Raw genomic sequence first — 16,095 nt, 5'->3', positions numbered from 1 at the left:
TAGATATAAAGTACTTGATAATTAGATAAGGGGTCATCAATTTGTGACGCCCAGTCGGTGTGTGTGTGTGTGGGGGGGGGGGGGGGGGGTCGACACAAATCGACATTTGTGGGCGCCTGTGGACTTGGGGGGGGGGGGGGGGATCGGGTCCATGTGGACGTCCACATATGAAAATTAAAACAACAACATTGCAACGTATAAATAAAGCACTGGATTTACACATACACTTGGGTCATCTATAAAATAAGTAACGTCTAGATATTTAACGATTGTTACCTCCCCTTCCTGTCGATCATTACTAATCTTCATTAAAAACCAGCTCCCAACACCTAAAATGAGGTCACACTTCAAGACTGTAATTTAAAAAAACATCATTTCAAAAGTGAACTCGAAATTTTTGTGGACGTCATAAGTACGTTCGTAACAAATCTACAGAGAATCTATGTCAGAGACTCTAGTTACAGGAAGGGAAGTAAGTAAAGAATTTAAAAACTAGCACTTTTCAAAGTGTATATATAAAATCTTAATATATATAAGGCCATGTGCGCACTTCTCTGTCTCTCTATCTCTCTCTCTCTGCGGTTGTATTTCTATTAGTATTTTTGTTTGCTTTTTTGATTGCGTTTGCGTTTTTTTTTTGTGTTTGGGTTTGCGTTTGTTGTTGAGTTTATGCTTTGCGTTTGTATTTGTTTTCGTTTGTTTTTGTTTATAGGTTTTTCAGAGAGGCCAGTGCAGGGCCTGTCCGGGACGGCTAGTAATTTGGTTTTTATAATAGGTATTGGTAGCCTATGTTATTTTAAATGTGTCGGTTCTAGTTATTTAGTTATTTCTTTGTTTTGTCACTAATATCGTTCAACTTGTAGTAAAGCACATTGCGTTTTGACCAGTTCCCTTTTTTTTTTAATAAAATATTTTTCTTAAACAAGTATAACATTAAAATATATATGCCTATAATTCATGGTTAGTGGTGTGACCTGTATGGCTAGACGATGGTGTCACCAAATTTAGCTTGTCAGTGGTGTCACCTGTATAGCTAGACGATGGTGTCACCAAATTTACCTGGACTGTGGTGTCACCAGTAGACAGTCGCATGAGTAGTGTCAAGGGGTGCGATTAGCACCGTAGAAATACACTTTTTGAAATTTTGTAACTTTACTCACAACGTATAACGTTCAGCCAACACTTAGAATAAGTAACGACATTGTATAACCAATACATCTTTTTATAGCAAAGCACAAATGTGTAGCACAAAAAATGGTCCTCAATTCATTAATTCCTAATAATTCACGCACCATTGCATGTATGTAGCTATTGAACTCAGGTTAGAAATTATTAACACAATTTTTTTAGTTCACAACAGATGTTTAATCTTAAAAATAACAAATATTGTAAGTACATGAATAAAAAACTGAAAGTCAAGTTACCTTTTTGAAACTAATAGTCTAAAGGGCAGTGGAATATTATATATATATATATATATATATATATATATATATATATATATATATATATATATATATATATATATATATATATATATATATGTATATATTTATATATATGTATATATATATATATATGTATATATGTATATATATATATATATATATATATATATATATATATATATATATATATATATATATATATATATATATATATACATATTTATTATATGGTCACATTTCGGGCTCTGACCACAACATCTCTCTGCAATACATGTTTACTGTTTCTGTGCCGTGGGGTTAGAATAATGTAATAATCAATCTGAATTACGTAAAAACTATTATGTTGATTTTCTATACCCTTTTATTTTCATTTAAGTGGAATGTATCATTTTTTTAATTTACGACGTCCTAATATACTATTTCTGTATTGTGCTTTATCCCACGAATGCGAAAACGCCAATGTATTGGTCAACAACCAGTTGTTTTGTTTTTGTTCATGAACATCAGAAAGACTTGTTCCAGCGAGGTTTGCTGTATGGTGTAGTGCTCAAAGTTCATGTCTTTCTTGGCTTTCTCCATCATTTTAAACATGGACGACAGGGGGAGGCTGTCTGCTGGGATTTGAAGGTGAAGGTAGGTGTCCATCTGTCCAAAGACCTGGGGAAACATTTAATTTTTTTAAGCAATTAATTTAAACATTTGATTTAAACGATTAATTTAAACAATTAATTCAAACAATTAATTAATTCAAATAATTAATTTTAGTAATTAATTTAAACATTTAATTTAATTTAAACGATTAGTTTAAACAATTAATTCAAACAATTAGTTTATTTAAACAATAAATTTTAATAATTAATTTTAACTATTAATTTAAACATTTAATTTAAACGATAAATTTAACCAATTAATTCAAACATTTAATTTATTTAAACAATTACTTTAAACATTTTATTTAAACAATTAATGTATTTAAACAATTAATTTAAACAATTGACTTAAGACAATTGATTTAAACAATTGATTTAAACAATTGATTTAAACAATTAATTCAAACAATTAATTTAAACACTTAATTTATTTAAAAAATTTATTAATTTCAACAATTAATTTATTAATTTAAACAATTACTTTAAATAATTACTTAAAACAACTAATTTAAACAATTACTTTAAACAACTAATTTAAACAATTAATTAAAACAATTACTTTAAACAACTATTTTAAACAATTACTTAAAACAATTACTTTAAACAACTAATTTAAACAATTACTTTAAATAATTACTTTAAACAACTAATTTAAACAACTAATTTAAATAATTAATTTAAACAATTACTATAAACAATTAATTTAAACATAACCACTGAAGTGAAGCTAAATGTTCGTCTGTTCAAAGATCTGAATTATCAATGTTAATTTAAAATGGATACAGATTCAGTTTCTGGATATTCATCTATTTCAAGTTGTTTTAATTTAGTAATTTTAATCTCACTTTGCAGCTCGTATGAAAATTATATCTAGACACCATATTTTATACATGTTATAATATGAATATTTTTTTAATCAAATACACCTCAATTTAATAAAGTTCTATAATGCTTTCATATAATATTTATAGAGATACAATGTATAAAAGTAAAACAAGAAATGTGTAAAAAGTTAATTATAATAGTAAAAGTAAAACGTAAATCCCCTTTTTTTAGATCTAATAATTCACTGCGCGATAGAGTTCATGTTGTCTGAACTCGGCATTTGAAGGGTTGGTGTTCCCATTAAACTGCGCGGCCGTGCAGTAGTTTTTTAGCTGCTGCGCATTGATTTTGTAAAATAAATATAACCTTGTATAAGATTTTTAGAACAGCGCGAACAACAAATACACGTTGCACACTAACTTTTCACTCTTCGAGGGAACATTGGTCAGAAGTATGTCCAGCCGCCTTTTGCTTACCCCAATGTGAGTCAGGTACCCATTAGAGCTGGGTGGACCCAGGGACTTATTACAATCCGGAGTGCTGGACCAGGATCCTAACTTGATACCATCGGCAGCCGGACTCTCTACCATTCGACCACTCCATTCCACTGAATGTAACTGAACTATTTGTTCAACAATAAACTCACCTGAGCCCCGCTGAATATCTTTAACAGGTTGTCTATGATTCCTTGTATGGGTACCCCCGAGTCAGGCTTCAAGTGTACGGTTATTGTATAACCCTGGGCGTACTTTGTCTTCAGGTGTTGGGGACTGCCTAGACACATGAGCTTCCCGCCCACCATAATGGTCAGTCTTGTACATAGGAGTTCACACTCTTCCATGCTGGAGATTACAGAACAACGTGGATATAGTCTGGATATAGGGGAGTAATGGAGCATGATGGATATATGCTGGATAGAGGGAAGTAATGGAACATGATGGATATAGCCTGGATATAGGGAAGTAAAGGAACATGATGGATATAGTCTGGATATAGGGAAGTAATGGAACATGATGGATATAGTCTGGATATAGGTGTTGTTTATTTAGAGTAGTAGTAGAGTCGGTAAAGCTCATGGTTGCTAAACCGAAAAGTCTCGAGTTCGAGCCCTCTACAGATGAGGCTAGACAGCAGCTCTCCTAGGAGAGACAACTCAAAATCAAATTACTAAAAGAAAAGCAGGCTAAAATTGGAATCAACGGCCTATGTGGTGTATAACAATTTGACACGTATTACTTTATTGTGTTGGAGTGAACCCCGTCCTTAAGAGCTAAGATTAAGGCAAACCTGTGTGACGTCAAGACGAGGGTGGAGCCAAGAGATCTGACGTTTTGGAGCAAGTCCCATATGGCTCTCTTGGCCATAGCATCCATGCCAGATGTTGGTTCATCCAGCATGACAAACTGGGGGTCGCCAATCACGGCCAGTGCTGTGGAAAGTTTGCGTTTGCTGCCCAGGCTGTGGAAGATACACAAAATGGTTTTCTTGTTTTGATAACTCGCGATCTCTAGAGCAGGTAGCACTCGAGAGACCCGCGGGTTCGCGAGTTTCTAGGCCACATGATCGCGTTGGGCCACAGGATAAGATTGGACCACAAAATCACGCTGGACCACAAAATCACGCTGGACCACAGTTTCACGTTAGACCACAACATCACGTTAGACACGTTAGACCACAAGATCATACTGGACCACAAAATCACGTTGGACCACAAGATCACGTTGGACCACAAGATTACGTTATATCATGTACTGCTCGTACACTCGTTATATGTGGGGTTTCTAGTAGAAAATGAAAACAAACAATCAAAATTAATGGTAACTGAAAAAAGGTTTTTTTTTTTCGTATACTTGTGCTCCAGGATTTACGTTACCGAACCAAATGTATATTTGGGAGTTAGTTAACCGAAGCACATGTATATGTAAGGGGCTGGGGAGTTATTTAATTATTTTATTACAAAAAGGTGAATGTCAATTTTTGTGTTCCTTTGAGGATTGTTGTGGTTTTTAGTCAAGTAATCTGCTATTATGGCGCTGATATGATTTTGATTTTAAAATGATTTATAGCCTGGTTATTGTGTCTTGTTTATATTTTGATGTTATTATTTATGTAAACTTTGTTTTGGAATGTGGCTCCACTTTGCTTTATATCCCGAATGTAAGTTATTGTTGTATTAGGGACTATTTCCTTGTGCGTAGTATTGGTTTTATAGTTCGTGAATATGGTGTGTGGATAGGGAGGGAAATTCTGCGGGAATGTTGAGGCCTGTGTGTTGAAGAGTTTCTTGTCACATTTATGTAGCGTATGGTAACATAGAGCTATTGTTATATTTTATTATGTTTTCCTTTTAATAGTTTGCTTATTTTGTATACAAAGTGACTACGTACTAGATCTATTTAGTTACTTCGACTTTGAGAAGTCTCAATGTTTGTTGTATCCAGACCACGTGGTTATATGATGGCCTGGGTTTAGTCATGGATGATTGTAGATTTTACTTTCATTTATGAGAGCCTCTTGTTTAGGCTGACAATTAGTGCCTTGTGTATAACTTTTTTTTTACATTTTAAATTGATTTGTCTATTTTTCCTCTTTCTAGGACGGTGGTCCGAAATTGGGTGTTTTGTTTCTTTGAGTTCTGTTTTGTATGTCTTGAGTGTGTTGTTTTGTCTAGATCTAGATTCTAGTTTTTTTTATGTAAGTTTTGGTTCCATATTTTTGTTAAATAAATTTTATTATATTGTTAAAGTTTTTGTTTTATTTTTAGTAGTTTTTTTAATTTAGATTAAGGATAAGATTTAACCACCGTGGGTTTCACCACGGTTGCACTGACCCGGACAGTTATATAGATAAGCCTAGGGAAGGGTAGATAGATTTTAGTGATCCCCCCCCCTAGCAGGGCTTACATATATTTAGTAAGTCTGCCATAATACCTGTATTTTTTCGTCTCTTTATCGGCATGCAGGTCCAGTAAAACAGCACTAATCAGATAATCCGTGACACCTGGAAGACTTTTCTCTGGAACTCCCCGCAGACGACCAAACAGGTAAAGCGACTCCCTGCCCGTGAGGTCGTCGTGTAGATAATCGTCCTGCGGGCAGTAACCCATCATTTGATGGATCTAAAGTAAGAGAACATGAGTTGTCGCCCATTTTTATTGATTATGCTCAATCAACGGATCCCAGCCGCTGGAGAACTCAGGGCGCCAAACAGCGCTTGTTCGGAAATATACTTTTTACTTTCTCGTATAGAGAAAGTATTGTAATCGTGCAAAAAAAAAAAAATCGAGATTTTTACAAATCTCGACGTTTTACACCTCACTGATACGGAAAATCATAATTTTGCAATCTTGTCCGTATGTCTGTGTGTCTGTCTGTCTGTGTGTAAACACGATAACTTGAGTACCGTTACAGCTAGGTTGATGAAATTTAATATATAAGTATTTTATCAAAATCATAGATCCCGATCGACTTTTGAGCGATTTCCGATAACCGGAAGTGGTACTTTTTCTACTTTGAATTTTTCAAAAGCCTATAACTTGAGTACTATTTCAGATAGATAAATGAAATTTCACGTGTAAGTAAAAGAACTCATTCTCTACCTTCTGTAAAATTTTGAGTAATTTCCGTTGACTGGAAGTACTAATTTACGCTATTTTCGATTTCTCAAAAAACTCATGTAAATTTATAAAGTACTAATAATATATCACACTATTATGCACATTTTGTTTTGGCTTTCGCTTGGTGAGCAATTCTTTTTTCTATGAGATTCTATTCTATTTTTAAAAGTTTAAGTAATTAAAAATCATGCCTATATTTCAAGTTATATACGAATATTCGAGAAAGTTTAGGGGAGATCACTCCCGGTTTATTTCTAAATTGCAGAAACCTTCCCAGGAATTTTCCTAACGACTTCGCAGTTTCAAGAAGAGTGTAGTAATGCAGCAATACATAAAGACAAATCAACTGATAGACACACACACATACATTTGCGGGGGTCTGGCGTTGCGGTAGTTCCGCACCTGATTTACTACCTACTTTAGGACTAACTAAGTTACAATTGAAACTACAGAAATGTATTCACTACCTACTTTAGACAAGTTAGAATTGAGACAATAGAAATGTATTTACTACCAACTTTAGACAAGTTAGAATTGAGGCAATAGAAAGGTATTTACTACCTACTTTAGACAAGTTAGAATTGAGACAATAGAAATGTATTTACTACCTTCTTTAGTCAAGTTAGAATTGAGACAATAGAAATGTATTTACTACCTACTTTATACAAGTTAGAATTGAGACTATAGAAATGTATTCACTACCTACTTTAGATAAGTTAGTATCAAGACTGAGACCATTGAAGTAAACATCGCCTGATGTACTTTCACATTCCCCCGTCAGTATTTTGAATGTTGTTGTTTTCCCTGCGCCATTTTGTCCAAGTAGTCCAAAACATTCATTTTTTGGGATCCCAAGGCAAGTGTTGTCAACGGCTGTCAACGCTTTTGAAAATTTGTAGTAATGTTTGCAGACTTTTACCAGAATCAAGGCATCTATAATGAGTTTAAAAAATTATAAATGTTGTAATTCGTTGCAATGAGAATTCTAGTAACTTACTGCTTACTTAGTATTAAATCAACATCTATAAATTGGAAATTTGAATATATTTGAATATGTTATTATAACTACTTGAATATGAATAGTTATATAGAATGCACATTTTACGTTTATTAGAAAGGTGTCCTTAAATGTCCTACTTTTACGTTTATTAAAAAGGTGTCCCCAAAAGTCCTACAGGCTTAACCTTAAAAAGAACCACACAATGTAACCTTATTCAAGATGGCAATCTAATTTTATAATCATTCGATTGACACGTCGTTCAAATTATAGAATATAGATACTATGCAATTTTCAATTGTTTTACTTGGATTTTTTTTCCCTACTACCCCAACTTATCTGTCAAAAACAACTGTTTTAATTAAATCCGTGTTTAAAATTCTTTTTCAACCTACCTGTCTGAAATAACTGTTTTAAATCCGTGTTTAAAATTCTTTTTCAACCTACCTGTCTGAAATAACTGTTTTAAATCCGTGTTTAAAATTCTTTTTCAACCTACATGTCTGAAATAACTGTTTTAAATCCGTGTTTAAAATTCTTTTTCAACCTACATGTCTGAAATAACTGTTTTAAATCCGTGTTTAAAATTTGGTTTTGTCTATCAACCTACCTGTCAGAAACAACTGTTTTAAATCTGTGTTTAAAATTCGATTTTGTTCATTGCTAACATCGTCATCAGATTCAGCTGTTACTTTTTCGACGGGCAAGAATTCACTTCTCCGACAGTCATTTAGTGATTGAAAACTTGGAGAAATAATTCACTTTGTAAGACAGGAAAGGTGCACTATTTGCTTATATGGGGAAGGGAGGGGGGGGGGGGAGGTTAAGGCGTTTCAGTTTGGTTTCATTGTATTATTGTGTGTAAATGGTGTATTGCAGTGATACAAAATTCTGTCTTGGGTTAGATTGGTTCTGGCTATTGCACACGTTTGCTGTTTCTAATAGTTGGAAAAATAAGTTGATACCAATGATATGTATATGAGAAAAAAATGTGTTAATCCTATCTAAGGCTTTAATAGTTTTTATACAGATTTAAGAAGCGGTAAAATTTTAACTAAATATAAAGTTATAAAAGTTTCTAAACAGAGTTAAGCTGTGGTATTAAACTTTTAACCCAAAATTTTATTAGTCTTTAAAAGGATTAAAGGTGCTATATAATTTTTATAATTTATTTAAAAAATGTAAATACCTTATCTCTTTTACGTTAAAATATTCGATTGCTAGAAGTAAACTCCAAGTACCCAATGCATGTAGAGAAATGTATAATGCTATTTCCTTGGCCACTTTAAACGACTCTGTAGAATGAAATACGTATTTTCTAATCCGCTCTCGTCTAGATTAACATTTATACTTCTACAAGATTTGATGGACGAACTTTTATACTTATAAAAAGAATAATATCTTAACTTTTTAAAGACAAAATGCTCGCATCAATAAGATTAACATTGCCACTTCTACAAATTTAATAAAGGCCCACCCTTGTATGAATAATTTCAATATTCTTACGTGTAGAACATCTATATCCATTCATGACTTATATGTATACTTCAACCAGTGTTTCTTCCAGACTTTTTTCTCCGGGCGGGGGCGGGGGGGCACTTGAAATTTTCGGGGGGGGGGGGGCGGTCAACATTTTTCGGGGGGCGGACACTAGTAAAAGTGTATGTTTACTATATAAAAGCCATCACTTTCGGGGGCGGGGGGCGGTAGACTTTCTTCGGGGGAGCGAAGAGATGCCTGGAAGAAACTCTTCAAATATCTAGCCTCATACAAGCTTAGCATGTAAATATCTTTGTGTGTGTTTAGACAGACCAAATCTACTTTCTGTAGCGTCATTTAGACATAGTTTTCTGTAGAATAGATGTTACTGGAAATGCGATAAAAACTTAACAAAAGCTACTACCCCCGTTCCAGAGGCGTAGCGAGGGCGGGGGGGGGGCATATGTCCCCGGGCGCCGACCTTAGGGGGCGCCAAAATGGGTTGGAAAAATAAATTGAAAGCTTGAGGGGAGGGGGGTGGAAATAGAATATTTGAGAGAGGGGTTCAAATCGATTGCAAATCGAAATCTTGAGAGGGGGGGGGTGCAAATCGAAAGCTTGAGGGGGGGGGTGCAAAAATATTGAGGGGGGGGGGGTGCAAAACGAAAGTTTGTCCCCGGGCGCCGGGAAGGGTCGCTACGCCTCTTCCCCGTTCGAGCCTGGTAGTCAATGGGGTAGATGAGGTAGAGTTCACCTGTTTCGGTGACCTCGGCATATGTTGTGAAAGTGTAGATAGTCCAAGCCGAGTCGTCTTTACTTTCCCTAACCCGAGTCAGGTACCTATCCGAGGTTGATTATCTCTTGTACGTCCGCCCGAGAATTTCGAGTCAGCTGTCGTGGATTCTACTATCCGTCCACGCCGTCTTATCAAATAAAAAAAAAATGATCTTGGGGGTCATCCATAAATGACGTCACGCTTTTTTTACCATTTTTACATAACCCCCTTCCCTCCGTCACACATCGTCACAAAAAGCCACCCCCCACACACACAGTTTTTCTTAAAACATAGGTATTATTCCAAAATCTTGTCTGAACTGTGTCAACATATAGTATTTCAATCCATTCCTATTATAATTTATTAAAACAGTTTTTCTAAAATGCGAAATAACGGCTAAAACTCGTTTTCAAACATTGCTTTTTTTGTACCCCCCCCTCTCCCCTTTCCCTCATCACACACCACCACAAAATTACGGACCCTGTCCCCCATACGAGTGTGACGTCATTTATGGATGACCCCTTGTATAATAATTGTGAAGACTAACCAGTATAACAATCTACAAAGAAGTAAAGTGTACAATATTTGTGTTAGATATGTGTTAGATTCCTGACTAACCTTGGTGTGTAGGTTCTAGTAACGAGACAATATCCAAATATTTGGTATACGGAGAGCTGATCATCAAAACATGTAGCGCAAAGTTGACAAAAGAAGAAATGGGTTTATTCTCATTCAAGCTGGTCATCTTAACATATAGCGTTTCTGGCGATAAAAGTATGTGATTGAAATTAATAAGGTTTCAATATAAATATGAATGTTAGAATCTATATAAATAATTCTCTTCTTGGAGACGTTAGAAAACAAGCTGTAAGCGCGCCTTGCAGTCCTCTCTCTTCCTCTCTAGGAAGTCTGGTGAGCTGTGGTTCACGCTAAATGTTTACAATCTTAGAGTCGGGCTTAGTGACGGCTATTAGGGGCAGATAATTTAGTTTGAAACGATTTTAAACTTAGGGGAGGTAGCTAAGAGGAGGCTGCTTTCACGGGGGGGGGGGGGGGGGGGGTTAGGGATTGGGGGAAAGGAGGGGGGGGGTTATCGTCCTTAACAACATACTGATAGTGTTTTAAAGCAAATATTTTCAGTGACAGCAGTGGTACTGTTAATTTCACAAATTATGAATTACTGAAAAGTAGAAAATAAAACAACTAAATAGCGGCGTATGATACGCCGCGGGTCGGCTCGTTTTTTATAGTATCGCAGTGTATCGAACTGTTGCAGGCAGTATCGTATTGTGAGAGAGAAGTTGAAACCTGAAAGAACTTGGGTTTGTTGGTAAGTGATGTCAAAAATATACACAAAGATTGTATATTTATTTAACGGCATTTAACTTTATGTTTAACTTTAGGTTAAACTGGGAGCATATTTTATCAGTATAAAGTTCCCCTTCCAAATCTGACGGTCTATGGGGCAAGTGAAGTAGAGTTCACCTGTTTCTGTGATCTCGGCATATGAAGGGATAGTGTGATCAGCACAATGCCCAGCCGCCTTTACTTTCCCTAACGTGAGTTAGGTACCCATCAGAGCTGGGTGGATTCAGGAACGGTGAACTGACTTGAACCCGGATTCGAACTCGAGACTTAGCAGTCTAGCTCTCTACCGCTCATCCCCTCCGTTCCGGTTAATCAGTATAAATAAGCCTACATGTTTTTAAAAAATCGCAAAATTGTTCATTTTTTTCTCGGTTAACAACGACTTTAAAACAAAAACTAATACTTACGAACGATCAGTTGAAACGCCATTAGGCTAAACACAGCATTGGAGGATCTTTTAAAATACATCTGGAACAAATAGCAATATGGAAGAACATCTAGCATAAACAGCAGCTGAGTCCAAATAATCATTGGAAGATGAACGATTAGTTCTTGCGTCGACTTCTGACAGAGAATAGCAATCCAGAAAATTGCCGCAATCACCAATTGAAGGCACATATCAAATAGGTAATTTGCTAGCCATGAAACCCAAATTGGAACTCCTGTTATTGTTTCAAGCTGTCTGGCCCCGCTCTGGAAATAGAACATTTTTAAAATGTAGAAATATATTGCTAATAACTGGCATAATACAGTTAATTATATCTATATAAATAACTGCTCTAGAAGGGGTTCACAGAAGTGATGGTGATGATGATGATGAAGATGATTATGGTGATGATAATGTTTATGGTGATGATGATGGTGCCATTATGATAATGATGATTATGGTGATGATAATGATGGTGATGCTGATGGTGACATTATGATGATGGTGATGATGATGGTGACATTATGATGATGATTATGGTGATGATGATACTGATGGTGATGATGATGGTGATAATTATGGTGATAATGATGGTGATGATTATGTTGATGATGATGATGATTATGGTGATGATCATGATAGTGATATGTGATGATGATGGTGATGATTATGGTAATGATGATGGTTATGATGATGATGATTATGGTGATAATGATGGTGATGATTATGGTGATGTCGATCGTTATGATGATGGTTATGATGATGATGATAATGGTGATGATGATAATGATGATGTTGATGATGACGATGATGATGATGATGAAATAACTGGATACTGTATGTGGGGTATATTGTGAGCCCTATAACATTTCCATTAAAAAAGAGATTCTAAAGGTGTTTGTTCTTTATTAACTTTTTTACTCTAATTTGTTAGATTAACAAATTAATGTCATCGTTTTAAAATGAACTAAAAGCTAAATCTTAAATTTGTGTTGATGGCGCTTATGTTAGTGCAATAATACACTTTGTCCTCTTATCAATGTAGCTTTGCGGTGAATTCAGCATCGCCGAGCAGAAAGCTCCTAAAGCACGCGCTAACGCCTGTCTCATTCAGTTTTACTTTGTTGTATAGCGAGCCACGGTGTCGTTGGTTAAATGTTTGGCTATCAGTTTGTCGAAGGATAGTGTGTTGAAACCATTTAGTTGGTGGTCTTTGTTTTCTTCTTCTTCTTCGTTCTTAATTTTTAATTTTTTAATTTTGGAAGGGGGTTCCCTACAACATAATTTAGTATTACGTATCAGTTTGTTATGCGCCATATAGGCAATTGACTCTGATTTCAGCCTGCTTTTGTTTGTGGATTTGCTTCCATAGCTTTTGTCCCACCAAGAACACATTTCAAGGCAGCATTATTTGGTTTTAGAGTTGTCTCTCCTAGATGAATAGCTGTTACCCCGCGGTAACCTTAACTACATTTGACGACCTGAGTGTGACCTACATCATACTAGATTCATACAATTCTTTCTTAATCAAACACATCTAAATGGAATACTTTTAACCTAGAACAAGAACATAAACTAGATTCTTACAATAATTTCCTTAATCAAACACATCTAAATGGAATACTTTTAACCTAGAACAAGAACATAAACTAGATTCTTACAATAATTTCCTTAATCAAACACATCTAAATGGAATACTTTTAACCTAGAACAAGAACATAAACTAGATTCTTACAATAATTTCCTTAATCAAACACATCTAAATGGAATACTTTTAACCTAGAACAAGAACATACACTAGATTCTTACAATAATTTCCTTAATCAAACACATCTAAATATATTCTTTCAACCTAGAACAAGATCATACACTAGATTCTTACAATTCTTTCTCTGATGAGCCAGCCCACAATGACAGTGTGTAAGGAGAATAAAGCTCCTAATATCAGCAATAGGCTAAAGCCTTGGTACAGGATATTTTGGTCATACTCTGTATACGGGTATACCCCGCTTTGGAGGGAATAATTAGACCCCAGCAATGCTTGGATATGAGCGTTGAGGAAAACATCGACCTGAGATAGACATAAAACAAATGCACAAAACATGTATAATAATAAACTTTTACATGCACTCAAATTTTTAAACTTTATAAAACAAACTTGATTTGTTTCCTACAAATATTGGTCATTATAATGAACGAATATATATATATATATATATAAATATATATATATATATATATATATATATATATATATATATATATATATATATATATATATATATATAATAAATAAACAAATATACAAATAAACAAATGAATGAATGAATTAATGAATTAATGAATTAATGAATTTTTATATATATATATATATATATATATATATATATATATATATATATATATATATATATATATATATATATATATATATATATATATATATATATATATAAAATAAATAAACAAATATACAAATAAACAAATGAATGAATGAATGAATGCATGAATGAATTAATGAATTAATGAATTAATGAATTAATGAATTAATGAATTAATGAATTAATGAATTAATGAATTAATGAATTAATGAATTAATGAATTAATGAATTAATGAATTAATGAATTAATGAATTAATGAATTAATGAATTAATGAATTAATGAATTAATGAATATATATATATATATATATATATATATATATATATATATATATATATATATATATATATATATATATATATATATATATATATATATATATATATATATATATATATATATATATATATATATATATATATATATATATATATATATATATATGAACAATCTTACAGCGACAGGTTCACTGTGGACGTAAAAACCCTGATAGTGAACGATACTGGGGCTTGGTGGTTCGTTAATCTCAAAGCCCATCATTATCTCCTCCCTATACCTAGAGAAACCGTTGGTTCGGATCCAACCTTTAAGGAAATCATCAAAGCTCTGCAGATGACAGAAGGTTTGAAAAACTGGTTCTAAAATTGAATATTTTATAACAGTTGTGAAGTGAGTACAATATGACTTCCGATTTTATTAAGGCTAGATATATTCAAACAAATAACGGAGTGGTCTAGCGGTAGAGAGCTGGACTGCTAACCCGTAAGTCTCGAGTTCGAATCTGGGTTCGAGTTAGTAGACCGTCCATGCGTCCACCCAACTCTAATGGGTACCGAACTCATAGTGCTGACCACAGTATCTCTTCATATGCCGAGGTCACAGAAACAAGTGAACTCTACTTCACTTGCCCTATAGACTGTCAGGTTTGAAAAGGGAACTTTACTTACTACTAGTAATATAATAGTCATTTAGCTAACTCTTTTATTTTTAATTTGGATTAGTAGAATCAGGGTGTTGTGGGGATAAGGAATGCAATATTATAATATATATATATATATATATATATGTATATATATATATATATATATATATATATATATATATATATATATATATATATATAGTGTATTTTTCATGGAAAGCAATTGTTGTGACGTTAGTTGTTTTACTTTCCTTGGCCATTCCGGTTGACTTCAAGGAGAGATTGAGGGCAGTTTTAAAAAAATAGTTGAATTAATAAAGTAATTCAAAACAGGTTTTCATAGGCTTAAATTCAATAAACAAGTTAATAAAAAGTCTAGTGACAATTTAAGCGCAATTTCCTTATGTTATCCATAACAATTTTAAATCGAGATAAATAATATATTCAGCAAATAAATAATGCAACACAAGTAGTTTTAATAATTCAAAACAAAATAGAAAAAAATATTTATTAACGAGATTTAAAAAAAATTGTGGACGTGTAGGGGGTATTTAGTTGTCGCGCTCTCTATATTGCTATGTAGTACTGTAGTGTATTATGTATAATGTAATTTTAAATTTTTTTTCGTGACCGAACGAAAGGATATTTTTGAAAACTTTCTTCGGCAATATTGTTCTAAATTATGGCAGGAATCGATTGGTAAATGTTTCAAGTCGCTAAGTGGTCTGGTTGCCGAGATATGGGCAAAAAACTGCATTTTTTCGAGGTTTTTTGGCTTTTCCGGGAAATCCAGGAAGGAATTCTGGGAATTTTTTTAGCCCACAATCATCCTCGGAACTTGCTTAACATATTTGCTTTTGGAACTAGTCCTCGATATTGCTTCGTTGAGGAGGAGATACGACTTTAAGCTGCGGTAAAGCTGCGGACACACATCCAGAAATGACGAATTAATAATCGCAATTCCAGTATGGAAATTGCGCTAAAAATATGAAAATTAGTGTAATCGATGGTTCGTAAACAGCTTTAATTTTTTTTACAAATGTAGCCATAACTCTATAGCTTGCAAAATGTTTTAAAAAGATTAAAACTTTTTTTAGTATGATTACATAGACTTTTAAATCCAATTGTATATCCAATATGGTTTGCAGAAAAATGCGCAATCGGCTAAATGCGCAGCGGAAATGTTATTGTCTAAATGCTAGATT

At 33.8% G+C, this 16,095-nt stretch overlaps 1 protein-coding gene across 1 annotated transcript in view; it reads right to left on the bottom strand.

The window, feature by feature from the left end:
* Positions 1-1,848: 1,848 nt before the first annotated feature.
* The window catches only part of LOC131947121 (phospholipid-transporting ATPase ABCA3), a 28,750-nt gene continuing 14,503 nt past the window's right edge, over positions 1,849-16,095 (bottom strand). The window contains exons 19-29 of the mRNA XM_059308228.1: positions 14,425-14,574; positions 13,468-13,656; positions 11,566-11,851; positions 10,409-10,552; positions 8,726-8,831; positions 8,147-8,280; positions 7,246-7,472; positions 5,854-6,041; positions 4,211-4,381; positions 3,570-3,765; positions 1,849-2,105 (exon numbers count right to left, since the gene is read on the bottom strand). Coding sequence (XP_059164211.1) covers positions 1,917-2,105; positions 3,570-3,765; positions 4,211-4,381; positions 5,854-6,041; positions 7,246-7,472; positions 8,147-8,280; positions 8,726-8,831; positions 10,409-10,552; positions 11,566-11,851; positions 13,468-13,656; positions 14,425-14,574 — 1,980 coding nt within the window. The 3' untranslated portion in view covers positions 1,849-1,916. The remainder of the gene's footprint in view (positions 2,106-3,569; positions 3,766-4,210; positions 4,382-5,853; positions 6,042-7,245; positions 7,473-8,146; positions 8,281-8,725; positions 8,832-10,408; positions 10,553-11,565; positions 11,852-13,467; positions 13,657-14,424; positions 14,575-16,095) is intronic.

Source organism: Physella acuta, unplaced genomic scaffold (assembly GCF_028476545.2).
Source record: "Physella acuta isolate Inbredline_101_S28 unplaced genomic scaffold, ASM2847654v3 ptg000583l, whole genome shotgun sequence".
Classification (NCBI taxonomy): Eukaryota; Metazoa; Mollusca; class Gastropoda; family Physidae; genus Physella; species Physella acuta.
The sequence above is the reverse complement of the archived record's forward strand: the minus strand, read 5'-3'. Positions and strand labels throughout refer to the sequence as shown.